General features: G+C 30.1%; 1 protein-coding gene across 1 annotated transcript; it reads right to left on the reverse strand.

The window, feature by feature from the left end:
* Nucleotides 1-8334: 8334 nt before the first annotated feature.
* On the reverse strand, nt 8335-8964 carry LOC115885818 (selenoprotein W). Its single transcript, XM_030904845.1, has 3 exons — nt 8837-8964; nt 8638-8735; nt 8335-8566 (listed from the first exon to the last, which is right to left on the reverse strand). The coding sequence occupies exons 1-3, from the start codon at nt 8866-8868 to the stop codon at nt 8400-8402; spliced, it is 297 nt and encodes a 98-aa protein (XP_030760705.1). The 5' UTR covers nt 8869-8964; the 3' UTR covers nt 8335-8399.
* Nucleotides 8965-15374: the final 6410 nt, after the last annotated feature.

The following is a 15374-nucleotide window of genomic DNA, read 5'->3' on the forward strand; positions in this document are numbered from 1 at the left end:
TTTATGCTGTGCTTATATGATTTTTCTATAAAAAAAATATTTTCCATAGGTGTTATAGTTTTCGAAATATACGCAAAAAAATGAAAAAATTGACATTTAACCACTCCCCCCTAAAAAGTAAAGGAACAATTTAAGACCAATTCCAAAACAGCAGGAACTTTTTTCTACCTAATTCTAATTTGCCAGGGGTATTAGACTAAGGCCAAAACTAATGCAATTAGTCCAGGGACCTGAGTAATCCAGCTAGGTAAATCTTCCAGAAAGAACCCAAGATCAATATAGTAGAGCCTTATCCTATAATTATATCCAACCCTACCCATGATCAACGAGTTCATGTTTCATACATACTTTCAAAGCTCCAAGTTGTTAAGTTTTTATTCAAATAAGCAATAGTTAAAATTTAAGCTAAACCGGTTACTATAACAGGTTACATGAGAGTAACAGGTTATATACATCGTTATATATCGATAATCTTGGGTTACAAAAGCAATATTTTTGGACAAGCTGAAAAGGCGCATTTTATTTCCGAAGTAAAAAAATATTTATCAGAAGAAAACCTAGCACTAAATGCACTTGCTCTTCTTGATAATGTAGTATCGCATTCTCTAGAAGATCTGCAGTCGATTGACAAAAAATTCACTTTTAATCAAATACGGAGAAAAATAAGGAGACTGAATGAATAAATAATGAGAGATTATCTTCATTCATTACTTGAACTTCTATGTTGAACTTCAATTTTGTATTCTTAATCTAAGCTTCAAGAGAGACTTCAAACTACAAATGAAATATATTTACGGTGAAAGGTGGGTGAAACTGGGCGAAACCATGGAAAACTTTTGAAGAACCGTTGAAAATCCGTTAAAGTCGGTTAAAATTTAAATATAGAATTTAGAGAATCTATTTGAAGTTAGGTTTGTATTACTTGGCTAGCTGGTGGCTAGTAGTAGTCTATGGCATTAGTACTTTGCTTTATACGGCCGAATGGCCCTGACAGATCAGGGCCATTCGGCCGTTGTTTTGATTATTATCATCAGGGTTCGCCTGATGCCTGATTTAATTTTGACATTTGATGTCATATATTTTCGTTTTGGGAGCGGGATCTCCCGTTATGGTCGTAATATCGGGAAGATCCGTGCCGTTCGCTTCTTCGAAATTTACGATTCAAACAGCGGTAATGGTGTGGATCCGGTGGCTGACCTTGAAACGAGTTTTTGCTGTATATAGTCACAGACACTACGCAGGCGCACATCTTCGATGTTGCCAGATTGCAAGTTATTTTGGAATTATTTTCAGTAGAAAACAAATATGTGCTTTTCAGTGTGTTTTGTCAATATATACAGTATGATCGAATAAACAGCGTCTAGTTGGCTAGGAAATGACGATTGAGGACATTTCCCATATAAAATGACAGCGATCTTCATTTCATAGTCATCGCTGACGCTATTTTTTTCAATCATAGTACGCGGTATATTATTTCTATTATTATTTTAATATTTCGCACAACATATGAAACGTGAATGCTTATTATGTATTTTCATAGTCAATAAAATTAAATAGAAATAAAATTCTAGATTCCTATAATTAATCTAATTGCTCTAGATTATAATGCTACGTTTAAAAAGTGCTTTATTAAAAATTCGGGAAATTAAAATGGAAGTGTCCAAGTTTTTTCTTTTTTTTTTAATTTTTAAATGCTGTAGCTCCATGTCATGGTCATAATAGTTTTTTTAACATTCCATCAAAACTACGGAGGCCTTAAAAGGCATTTTAGCCTCCGTAATTAAAATTGTACAATCAGCTTCAGCAACATTTACAGTTACCTTGTTTAATTCTGCTTATACATATATTGCATTATTTTTTCTGCTACCTTAAGATTTCTCTATTCTTACACCTAATTTATGTGATTTTCTTAGCATAATATGATTTATAGACCATATTTTTCCTAATGGAAGGATGGAATAGGATATGCAAAATTAAGATATTTTAACATTTATTTTCCAGACAAAGCATAATATAGTATTAAGATTAAGACATAACAAATATTATAAGAAAGATCTTAATATAAATCACAAACTAATTACAAACTAATCTTAATTTGGTCTTGTATAAACACAGGTATAAAACTAATAAGATCAAAACTCAACCTTCACCATATTGTCAAGATTTGGCATTATAGCAAACAAGAAATTACAGTAAATTAAGAAAAGAATGTCAAAGTACACGATATTAAATGCTGTAATGTATTCTTACACACAAACCATCTCCCTTCTAAAGAGAAAAAGATAAAACATAAAGCTTATTTTAATCTTATCAACACACTCTTCGATAAAATATATGTCTAAAATTGCTATTAATCCACTAACTTGATATTTTTAAGAAATTATGATACAAACATTATAATCAAAGTATATTATATTAGTAACATTATAGGTAAGATGTTACCTCTATCTCCCATTGACGTGTATTGTTCTATAAGACTCGTCATGGTAGTACCGTATGATCGAAAAAAAACGGCGTCCAGTTGGCTTGGAAATGACGATCCATGCCATTCCCTGTATAATTTTACATATAAAATGACAGCGATCTTCATTTCATAGCCATCGTTGACGCCGTTTTTATTCGATCATACGGTATTTCAAAACATCAATACATATAATCAAAACTATTGTTGCCTGTAAATAACTAGAAATTAAATAACTTGAAAGAAATAAAATAATTCTAATAAGTTTAAAACGATTAAGAAAAAATCCGTACATGATAATTTTTAATTCTAATGTAAATATATAAATAAATGTTATTATTATTACAATTTTATATATTCATAATACTTTCATTTCACAATCTTTATTATCCTTCTTACCTTAATTATGGATATCAAGATAAATCTGAAATTATAAAATTAATTATAGAATTTGTATTATAATTGATTAACACTCAAAAAAAAAAATTTTCAACTGCAAATAATTCGAAAATAAACTGCAATTTGGCAACATCAACCATGTGCGCTTGCGTAGTATCGATGATCAAATGCAGCAAATATGGGCTTCAAGGTCAGCCACCGGATCCACACCTTTACCCAAACAGCTAATATTTAATTGTTAGTTGTTTTAAACAAGTACGATTTTTTAAAAAATAACCGGCTATAGGTTATTGAACGTAACGCAAGGTTATTAGGTTAATTGGTGAAAAAAAAACTACCTTTAAATAACCGGTTATTTTAGAGGAAAATACCGGTTATTCAAAAAACCGGTTACTTTTGCCCATCTCTAATAGCTTTCCTGCTCCTACAACTGCGTACAGCACACGACACTATGGTTTTAAATGTTTTTGTAATAGAAAACACTCAAATTATCGATGAAAAACATTAAATTTCGAGAAAAATGCACAAATTACAAAAAGTACCACAATCTAAGATGGCGGGCGGCTAGGTGAACCCTGGGTGAACCTCTTTTTGCAACATCTGTAGCATCTCCCCTCTCTTATTCCTCCGTGGGGTGTGCGGTTGTGTAAAGAAGTGTCTAGTCCTAGCCGTCAACCACAGAATAGATATCAACCAGAAACCTAACTGGAGCTGAAATCCGTGACGTTTTACGAATTGGGCCGCCATTTAATAGCGGTAGAACACAGAGACGTATTTAATAAATTTCCGTTGAATGTATACAGAGTTGTATTTATTTTTTTGTTGTAAATTGAAAAGTATAGAATTAATTAATATCATTCGGCAGTTAATAAAACTACTGCTTAAAACTTTAATAGGTGAGTTTGTTAAAGTTAAAAGTAAAGGCTAATTTGTTTAAGATGCTGTAATATTGGTTTAGTACAAATGTCCCAACATATTTTATGGAGTAATATTTTTAATGTAAAACTTATTGCCAGCGATAAAAAACACTGCATTAGTAAACCATTAGAGATATCGCGGTATAAAAATAGTTTATATTTTTAAACGATTTTATTTAACTTTACCATACCTTTGTTTGTTGCAAATCTGGCAGCAGCTTTATTGATCACTTCTATTATCCCAATTTTTCCGAAATGTTGCACACGTATTGAGTTCCGGTGACACTTTTATAATATTTTTGAAGAAAAAAAATCAAATTAGCGGATCCAATATGGCGGATTTTTTAATATAAGAAGAGATTTGGTTGAAATTTAAAACTTTGGGTTCTTTATAAGGACGCTTGAGATACTTACCTTCAATTGGCCCGTTTTAAAACATCCTGTAAAGATAGGGTAGGTGTTCATTTAAGTTTCAAACGAAATAAATAAACAAGCTAACATCAGAATACTTAGGTATTTATTCATGCCTCCATATAATTAGTTTGTTTTTATTGGCTGTTTTAAAATTAAGGTTTATCTTTTTTAATGTATAATACAATTTCATAAGCAGATATAATTTAGTTACATATTTTAGGGGAAAATAGTAGATGGATGTTTGAAATTAATTTGTTTGCATATTATATATATATTTCTTTAATAAAATGTCTTGTCCCATATTCTTCGTAATATTTACTAAAAACAAGTTCTAATGAAGAAACAAAAGATACAAAATTGTCATGTGACATCTGAAGATTACCAAAAATATCTAAATTATTATCTTCACTCTTTATTATTTTCATAGGCACGTAAATGGCAAAACAACGATGTATAATCTAACTCACTGTGTGCCTTTGCATATTTGGTACATATATCACATGAATGTATACTCAAACATTTTTTTATTAAATATTCACAAACGTATCGTAAAACATTTTGCGTCCTGGCGAAACATAACTCCGGCTTTTGCACATTCTTGAGGCACAAACTGAACCAGTAGTCTTTGAAGTTATTATAAATAATGTACCTAGCACAACAAATATTTAATAACTATTCCAGACTATTCGCTCCGTTCAGTTATAAAACAACACAAACTACAATATTCAATATTTACGAATGACGAACAGCTACTGCTCTCAGCAAAACGCAAAACATAAGTGAACTGCGAACGCCAGTGCGTTGACAGGTTCTACCGCTATTTTTAGGTTAGGCGATGTTTCCCGCGCAAACTCTAAGTTAGGCTTCTGGTTGATATCTATTCTTGTGCCGTCAACTATTAAGCTTGACCAATCAGGTTGGTTAGCGTGGTTATTTGGAGTGTGTTAATTCATTTGTGTTTGTCAAAAACTCTAACGGGATTGGTCGGGCTTAACAGTTGCCTGCTAGGGCTAGACACAAGTGTTGTGTAATAATTTGGTGTGGGTCGATTTCGACATAATTGTGGACGGGCTACAGGATCACGTCTTTGACTTCTCGAACCGCTGCCCCTAAATGGACGAAATGATCAGGATTTTTCTTAATTATAAGTCGATTGGAACCAAACTCGGCACGTGGATAGACGGACAGAGGAACATACGGATAGATAGACAGACAAAAGTAAGCAGCTTCACTTCAAATATGAGCACATCGTAGCAAAGTAAAAAAAAAACAGCTGTTCTTTTCAAAATTAGAAAAAAAAACATTTAAAAAAAACTTTGCATTGTATAAGAAAAAACTATTGGGTAAAGCTGACATTTCAAGCAGCAAATCCAGGGGACAAAGGACTGGCTAGAAGAGAGGAATATTGTGTTGGTGAAAACAATGGACGATCAAAAAACAGCCGCGCCGCGGCTTTATTCATTGTACAGTGTACGATGAATACCTATATTACTGTGTAAAACTAAAAAAAACAGCACCTATGTTCATTGAAAATCCAACAGTAACATAAAAAGGCTGACCGAACAACTAAAATATTTTAAAAACAAATGCAATAGATCTAGTCCCAAAATAGCTGCATTTCAGAAAATGAAAATGATCAATTCTTACTCAAAACCAGATTGATTTATTGTCTAAAAAAAGAAAAAAGTCCAATGAACAGGAGAACAAATTGCAACGGCCTTCACACTGAGGTACTGTGATAGCAAGACTTGTTATTTATTTTTTAAAAATAAGTTGCATTATCCATTAGCTGCTCCTTCATCATTAAGAAGACGCAAACAATTTGAATTTTAATAATTTTACTGATACTAATTAATTACGAAATTACCAAAAATAGGGATTAAGTTCCTCACTCAAATTTTTAACGCATGTCTGGAGAAACTTTGTACCCCCGCGGTGGAAAGTTGCCGAAATTATTTTGATCCAGGAACCAAGAAGAGGCCCATCTAGTATAAAATCTCACTGCCCCATCAGTCTTCTTCCTAAAAAGCATGACTTCAGAAATTACAGCTTGTAAACTTATACCTGACCATCAATTTGTTTTTCGACAGGCCCATGGTAATATCAAGCAGATACAAGTTGGCCGAAAAGATCAACGCAGCACTTGAAAACAAATCCTTTTATTCAATAATATCCTTCGATATATTCAACAATGCCTTTTTGGATATCTCACACACCTTTGATCGCGTATGGGATCATGGACTATTTTACAAAATCCGCAAAAACTTACCTATAAACTATTATCTCTTCAGAAAGCCAAAGACACTTCTACGATAAGTACGGCGACAGTGTCTCCATAAAATTCAAACTGTAGTCTCGTAAGGCAGCGTGTTGGGCTCAATACTTTATTTAATATATACTTCCGACCTACCAACTACTAAACACACAAGACGCACACGGGAACATTTGCTGATGACAGCGCGGTATTTGCAGTTGATAAAACCGCCTTTGGTACATCAGCAAAGTTGCAAAAAACTTATAACGGAAATATCGAAGTGGCTAAGAGATAGGAGGATAAGAGCCAATGAAACCAAGTCCGTCCATGTCACTTTCATCCTGAGACGGGAAACCTGCCCAGAATAATGCCCTAGAATTAAACCAAATAAAAATACTAGTCTAACGATAGGTAGACATCTGGACAGACGACTGACTTGGCAAACACATACATGTGAGAGAGAGAAACTCTTGAAACAAGAGAAAAGCACTCGATCAGCAGTTAAGGAAACTTTACTGATTTATGGTACGCAAATCACAACTATCTTTAGAAAATAAACTCCTACTGTATAAGTGCATACTAAGAAATACATCTTGAACTACGGCTTGCAGTTGTGGGGCACAGCATCCAGATCAAACAGAGATTTTACGATTTCAATCCCAAACTCTTCATATGATACCTGAAGCCCCATTTTATATGACAAATAAACAACTTCACAATGACCTAAACATCAAGAATTTTAAGGACGAAGAATTCATTGCTTACGCATTGTAAGAGAATTAAATCCCATCCTAACTTAACGGCAAGACAACTGATGAAAACCATACCAAACCATACATTTAAAAGGTTAAAAAGACGAGCCCCCCCAGTAAAAAAAAGATAAGGGACATATCAATGGTCACTGTGCCATACACGCCAACAACAAAAATTACATGAAATCTACTTAAATGTCGATAAGTCAGCTCGCAGAATAGAAGGCGATAAAAAAATAATTTTACTCTAAATAGCTATTAAGGGCATAAAGAACATAAAAGCTATTAGTAGAGCATGTAGAACCTACATACATATATTTGTTCATTATGAGTCTTTGCCTCTGGTCTTTGCGCTGTTTTGGATAAATAAAAATGGCGATGGTGGGGGACGGGGGACCATCAAATTATGTGAAAATTGTATTTTGTGTATTTGTTAGTGGGTAAAAGGAATATGGTTACCATACTTATTCTATGGTTACCATGTACTAGACGCAGTATTGTTAAATTTAATTAAAATGTAATTTAATTTAGACATCAATACCATACCGAAAAAAAACGAAAATAAACAAAAACGAACCAACAAACCTAACCAAACCAAAGCAATCAAAACACGCTGTAAGATAAAACGCGCCTGTTTACGAATTCCAATTGCCAAGTGCTTTTCAAATCTTGCTATATTTAACAATATTTTATCAATAAATGAAAATGGTAGACTTCCGCAAAAAGTTTTTTGCATGTCTATGTTTAGAAAAAATTCTAGAACGAAAAACAAGAACGTGTTTTTGTGTAACTAGTTTCAGCTATTTTTAAAGTTGAAAAACTAAAAATTATGCATTTCTACAGAAAATTTGTTGTGCCTTTCTATTGGGAAAGAAGTTCAAACCAAACCAAACCAAATAAACAAATATTTCTAAAATAACAGATTTCAACTAAACAAAATTAGTCCTGACTTCAGCTATTTTAAAGTTGAAAAACTCAAAAAGGATGCATTTCTGCAGAAATATTTTTGTGACATCCTATTCGAAAAGACTTTCAAATACTAAATAAATACATATATTTCTTAAATAATTGATTTCAGCTAAACCAAAGTTGAGCCGTAAAATTAATTGTTAAAATTTTGATGAATGAAAATCTATGTAGAAATAAAGTGTGTAATATCTAAATAAAATTTCTACAAATTTTAACAACTACAATTTGTTTCACTAAGAAATTGAACAAGAAGTAATAGGTTGCTGCTTACATATACGTTTAGGTACTTCTCCATTTTTCGACTCTGAAATTATATCACATAAGTCATCATATTCAGGATATGCTAATGTCTGCAACTTTGAGTGAACTAAGGATCCGTTCACTACAACTTCAAAAGATGCTGAAAACAAAGATTTTATATAATCTGTACACACTTTGATCATTTGCTAATTCTCTATATTACTTGTTTACCTCGACGCCCTTCACGGCCTTGTATGTTAATATTTGGATGTTTATCTTTTATATATTTTAACAATTCTTCATACTTGTTTAAATATCCACATTTGTTGCTAAAAAATCAGGAAAGAAACAGGAATCACTGCATGTGAAAATTAATATAAATTCCAATAATTTAGGTAATAACATACATAGATATCGGTTTCAACCATACCAGTATTCGACTTCCACAGTTACATTTTCCATAATAACAGAGATATAATAATAAAACTAGATAATATCTCGGAAAATATAATTTATGTAAAAGTGGGGTTAGTTATTAACCATAGATGAAATACAAATTCCAATTAGTACTGTTAGTACTGTGTAGGATGAATATTAATAGTACAAAAGAACTATTCAAAGGTATTTTTGTAGAAGGCATGGCACTGTAAGAATCGATCCTTGTCTCGATTATGGAAATATTAATTTTTATTTTTGAATAACAAAAAATCGAGCTCTGTCACGTTGGAACCCGCTTTATAGTAAACTTTTCGATTTTTGGCTTATTATCAACTACAAACGATGCAATTGATTGTAGTAAATTTAATTTTTTTGTAGTACTAATAATTAGCCAGAAAAAGTAAACAATTGTGCGCAATGTAATAAAGAATAAAAATAATGGGTAAAGGTGTGGATCCGGTGGCTGACCTTGAAGCCCATATTTGCTGCATTTGATCATCGATACTACGCAAGCGCACATCGTCGATATTGCCAAATTGCACTTTATTTTCGAATTATTTGCAGTTGAAAATTTTCTTTTGAGTGTTAATCAATAATAATACAAATTCTCTAATTAATTTTATAATTTCAGATTTATCTTGATATCCAAAACTTAAGGAATAATATATAAAATTGAATATATAAAATTGTAATATTAATAACATTTATTTATATATTTACATTAGAATTAAAATTATCATTTACGAATTTTTTCTTAATGGTTTTAAACTTATTAGAATTATTTTATTTCTTTCAAGTTATTTAATTTCTAGTTATTTACAGGCAACAATAGTTCTGATTATATGTATTGATGTATTGAAGTACTCCCATGACGAGTCTTATAGAACAATACACGACAATGGGGAGATAGAGGTAACATTTTACCTATAATGTTACTAATATAATATACTTTGATTATAATGTTTGTATCATAATTTCTTAAAAAATATCAAGTTAGTGGATTAATAGCAATTTTAGACATATATTTTATCGAAGAGTGTGGTGATAAGACTAAAATAAGCTTGATGTTTTATCTTTTTCTCTTTATAAGGGAGATGGTTTGTGTCGTAGAAATACAGTATTTAATATCGTGTAGTTTGATATTCTTTTTCTTAATTTACTGTAATTTTTGTTTCCTATAATGCCAAATGTCGTCAATATGGTGAAGGTTGAGTTTTTATCTTATTAGTTTTATACCTGTGTTTATACAAGACCAAATTAAGACTTAGTTTGTGATTTATTAAGATCTTTCTTATAATATTTGTTATGTCTTAATCTTAATACTATATTATGCTTTGTCTGGAAAATAAATGTTAAATATCTTAATTTTGCATATCCTATTCCATCCTTCCATTAGGAAAAATATGGTTTATAAATCATATTTTGCTAAGAAAATCACATAAATTAGGTGTAAGAATAGAGAAATCTTAAGGTAGCAGAAAAATTAATGCAATATATGTATAAGCAGGATTAAACAAGGTAACTGTTAATGTTGCTGAAGCTGATTCTACACAATTTTAATTACGGATGCTAAAAGGCCTTTTAAGGCCTCCGTAGTTTTGATGGAATGTTAAAAAAACTATTATGAACATGACATGAAGCTACAGCATTTAAAAATTAAAAAAAAAGAAAAAACTTGGACACATCCCTTTTAATTTCCCGAATTTTTAATAAAGCCCTTTTTAAACGTAGCATAATAATATAGAGCAATTAGATTAATTATAGGAATATAGAGTTTTATTTCTATTTAATTTTATTGACTATGAAAATACATAATAAGCGTTCACGTGTTGTGCGAAATATTAAAATAATAATATAAATAATGCCGCGTACTATGATTGAAAAAAAATAGCGGCAGCGATGACTATGAAATGAAGATCGTTCTGTTATTTTATATGGGAAATGTCCTCAATCGTTATTTCCCAGCCAACTGGACGCCGTTTTTTTGATCATACGGTATATATTGACAAAAAAACACTGAAAAGCATATATTTGTTTTCTACTGAAAATAATTCCAAAATAACTTGCAATCTGGCAACATCGAAGATGTGCGCATGCGTAGTGCCTGTGACTATATGCAGCAAAAACTCGATTCAAGGTCAGCCACCGGATCCACACCATTACCAAATAATGTTTTAACAAATGTCTAAAAATCTTCAAAATCGTTTGTAGTTTTATGTAGTAGCAAAAAAACTCAACGAAAGTTTCTTGAAATTAGAGAATTATAGTAAAATTTGGAAATTAACATAGTTTGACATAATGTTTTTAGTTGTATACAAACTACAAACGATTTTGAAGATTTTTTGACATTTGTTAAAACAATATTGTTGCGATTTACAAATATTTGAAAACAAAAAAGGCATTTCTATTTTTATTTTTACTAATATATTTTATTTGCACGCCCGGTAAAGGTCGGCAGAATGCATTGTCGGCAATTCGGCATTTTCACAAACAGCGGGAGTTCGAAGAAAGCCGTGTGATGATACCGCATAGCGACGAGCCGTCGGCGTCGTGCAGTATCAGTGTTGCCAGATGTAACATAATTATCGAATTGTAACATAATTTTGGAACAAAATTTTCCCAAAAAAAATCTGTACCATAATCGATAATTGTAACATAATTTGGTAACTTGCCATAATTAACGTTTTATCAATCATGAACTATATTTTTATGATAAATAAATTAACTTTAAGGTAGTTAATGCAAAATGACTCAAATGGTTTTAAAGTTTAAAAGAATGGCAGGGTCTAGAGCACTAAATATTCGCGACGAATCAAGTAATTCCGATTTAAAAATACGGGCAGAAGAGAAACCAGACCCCGATATCATAAAACTGACTGAGAAAATACGTTTGAAACCTATTAAAAATAAGTTAAACCAACAAAAAATAGGATCCAAATTTATTGCTATCATTATATTTTTTAGATAATTCCCTCAGAACGAAATATATGGCTTGTAACATAATTTTGTAATAAATTCGATAATTTCATCTACATTGATCCATAATTTCATTTCCGACACCTGTGCAGTATTATTTCATTTTTATAAATCAGTAGCCCTTTATTCTTGCTATAAGCAGCATTATTTCATAGCGCCAATTCGCATTTTTATTTTAACAAATTTTCAAGTTCTGTTCCAAAATTTATTGGAATTACTCCTCCCACATTAACATTTTTAATCAATTTTAATATTTGTTATTGTGAAGAGTTATTTATAATTTAATAAATAAAGTAGTGATTTCAATTTGTGGGTTTATTCTCGAAAGAGTGGTCCTTCGACGTTGGTTTTTCTTTGGGAATCGAAGCAGTCCATTGTTAGTCCATCGGATAAATTATTACCACGAGCTAACAAATATTTTTATTCGTTATTACACTGCGCAAAATTGTTTACTTTTTCTGGCTGATTATTAGTGCTACAAAAAAATTGAATTTACTACAATCAATTGCATCGTTTGTAGTTTGTATACAACTAAAGACATTATGTCAAACTATGTTAATTTCCAAATTTTACTATAATTCTCTAATTTCAAGAAACTTTCGTTGAGTTTTATTGCTACTACATAAAACTACAAATGATTTTGAAGATTTTTAGACATTTGTTAAAACAATATTTTTATTCTTTATTACATTGCGCACAATTGTTTACTTTTTCTGGCTAATTATTAGTACTACAAAAAAATGAATTTACTACAATCAATTGCATCGTTTGTAGTTTGTATACAACTAAAAACATTATGTCAAACTATGTTAATTTCCAAATTTTACTATAATTCTCTAATTTCAAGAAACTTTCGTTGAGTTTTTTTGCTACTACATAAAACTACAAACGATTTTGAAGATTTTTAGACATTTGTTAAAACAATATTTTTATTCTTTATTACATTGCGCACAATTGTTTACTTTTTGTGGCTAATTATTAATACTAAAAAAAATTGAATTTGCTACAATCAATTGCATCGTTTGTAGTTTTTATACAACTAAAAACATTATGTCAAACTATGTTAATTTCCAAATTTTACTATAATTCTCTAATTTCAAGAAACTCTCGTTGAGTTTTTTTGCTACTACATAAAACTACAAACGATTTTGAAGATTTTTAGACATTTGTTAAAACAATATTTTTATTCTTTATTACATTGCGCACAATTGTTTACTTTTTCTGGCTAATTATTAGTACTACAAAAAAATTGAACTTACTACAATCAATTGCATCGTTTGTAGTTTGTATACAACTAAAAACATTATGTCAAACTATGTTAATTTCCAAATTTTACTATAATTCTCTAATTTCAAGAAACTTTCGTTGAGTTTTTTTGCTACTATATAAAACTACAAACGATTTTGAAGATTTTTAGATATTTGTTAAAACAATATTTTTATTCTTTATTACATTGCGCACAAGTGTTTACTTTTTCTGGCTAATTATTAGTACTACAAAAAAATTGAATTTACTACAATCAATTGCATCGCTTGTAGTTTGTATACAACTAAAAACATTATGTCAAACTATGTTAATTTCCAAATTTTACTATAATTCTCTAATTTCAAGCAACTTTCGTTGAGTTTTTTTGCTACTACATAAAACTACAAACGATTTTGAAGATTTTTAGACATTTGTTAAAACAATATTTTTATTCTTTATTACATTGCGCACAATTGTTTACTTTTTCTGGCTAATTATTAGTACTTCAAAAAAATTGAATTTACTACAATCAATTGCATCGTTTGTAGTTTGTATGCAACTAAAAACATTATGTCAAACTATGTTAATTTCCAAATTTTACTATAATTCTCTAATTTCAAGAAACTTTCGGTGAGTTTTTTTGCTACTACATAAAACTACAAACGATTTTGAAGATTTTTAGACATTTGTTAAAACAATATTTTTATTCTTTATTACATTGCGCACAATTGTTTACTTTTTCTGGCTAATTATTAGTACTACAAAAAAATTGAATTTGCTACAATCAATTGCATCGTTTGTAGTTTGTATACAACTAAAAACATTATGTCAAACTATGTTAATTTCCAAATTTTACTATAATTCTCTAATTTCAAGAAACTTTCGTTGAGTTTTTTTGCTACTACATAAACTACTAACGATTTTGAAGATTTTTAGACATTTGTTAAAACAATATTTTTATTCTTTATTACATTGCGCACAATTGTTTACTTTTTCTGGCTAATTATTAGTACTACAAAAAAATTGAATTTACTACAATCAATTGCATCGTTTGTAGTTGATAATAAGCCAAAAATCGAAAAGTTTACTATAAAGCGGGTTCCAACGTGACAGAGCTAAAAAATCGCCCTACTTCATAGATTGGTAAATATCCATGAAGAACGCTGTACCATATAAGCAGTGGCGGCTCGTGGGTAAAAAATTAGGCGAAGATTTTTTTCTTAAATTGCGCCGCAGGCGAATATTTTTTTGGCGCATGCACCATTTTGTCAACATTTTTTAAAATATTAATTGAAAAATTTTTGCTGCATTCACCATTTTGTCAACATTTTTTTTTGTTATTATTTATACACTAATACCTATAGTGTTAGTACACTTATTAGTGTTAGTACACTTATTAGTGTTAGTACACTAATACCTATAATATATTTATACACTAATACCTATACTTAATGCGTTTTAGTTTGGGCTAAAACGCATTAAGTAAAAAGAGATATAACCAGTTTTCCATAAACATATTATTTTGCATTCTAGTGAAAATATAATTAAATTTAAATTAAATATAATAAACATTATATGCTGTGTCCACCATAAAGTTGGATCCATATGGGCGTTTTTTTTATATTAGAGTTTTAAAAAATCTTTTTGTGGCAATCACTTCTGCTTTGAAAATAAAAATTAAAAACTGGTTAAATTATTATTATATTAAAAAAAGTGACTAACAAAATTATGTTTCAACTTTGACTTGGTGCATTTTAAGTTGTTTTTAAAGCAGAATTGATAGCCAGAAGAAGTTTTTTTTTAAACTCTAATACCAAAAATAACCGTCCATATGGATCCAACTTTATGGCGAACACTGTAATTATAGAATGGCTTCCCCGAAAAACGTTGTAACCGACATTTTTTCAAAATAGAGATTTCAGTGAAATAAGGTTGTAATTTTTCCTCGGTTTTTTTCACTGAAATTTCGATATTGAAAAAATTTTGGTTACAACCGAGGAGCCATTCAATTATTATTCAATTATTATTATTTATTACATTAATTAATTATTATTACATTAATGTTTACTAAGCAATAATATTAACCGAAATAAATTTGACTTATTTATATTACCCTTGATATTACTACTCTTACTAATTTTTGTAAATCAGCTCAATTTTTCTGTTCTTTATTGATGCAAACTTATCGGTAATAACGTCATTTAATGAATTAATTATATTCACACATTAAAGCCTATTTAAACGAACATTTTCATTAAAATTAAGCTTATAGAGTCTAACGTTTTTTTCTAAAGCATCTACTATTATTG

The sequence above is a fragment of the Sitophilus oryzae genome, unplaced genomic scaffold (genome assembly GCF_002938485.1).
Source record: "Sitophilus oryzae breed Bouriz unplaced genomic scaffold, Soryzae_2.0 scaffold_41_pilon_pilon, whole genome shotgun sequence".
Taxonomy (NCBI): domain Eukaryota; kingdom Metazoa; phylum Arthropoda; class Insecta; order Coleoptera; family Curculionidae; genus Sitophilus; species Sitophilus oryzae.

Bases quoted from the DNA above. Each gene is read 5' to 3' on its own strand.
- LOC115885818 (XM_030904845.1), bottom strand. From the start codon at position 8,868: ATGGAAAATGTAACTGTGGAAGTCGAATACTG. The intron at 8,736-8,836 runs GTATGGTTGAAA...CTGATTTTTTAG, and splicing joins ACTGTGGAAGTCGAATACTG to CAACAAATGTGGATATTTAA. The intron at 8,567-8,637 runs GTAAACAAGTAA...CTTTGTTTTCAG, and splicing joins AGGCCGTGAAGGGCGTCGAG to CATCTTTTGAAGTTGTAGTG.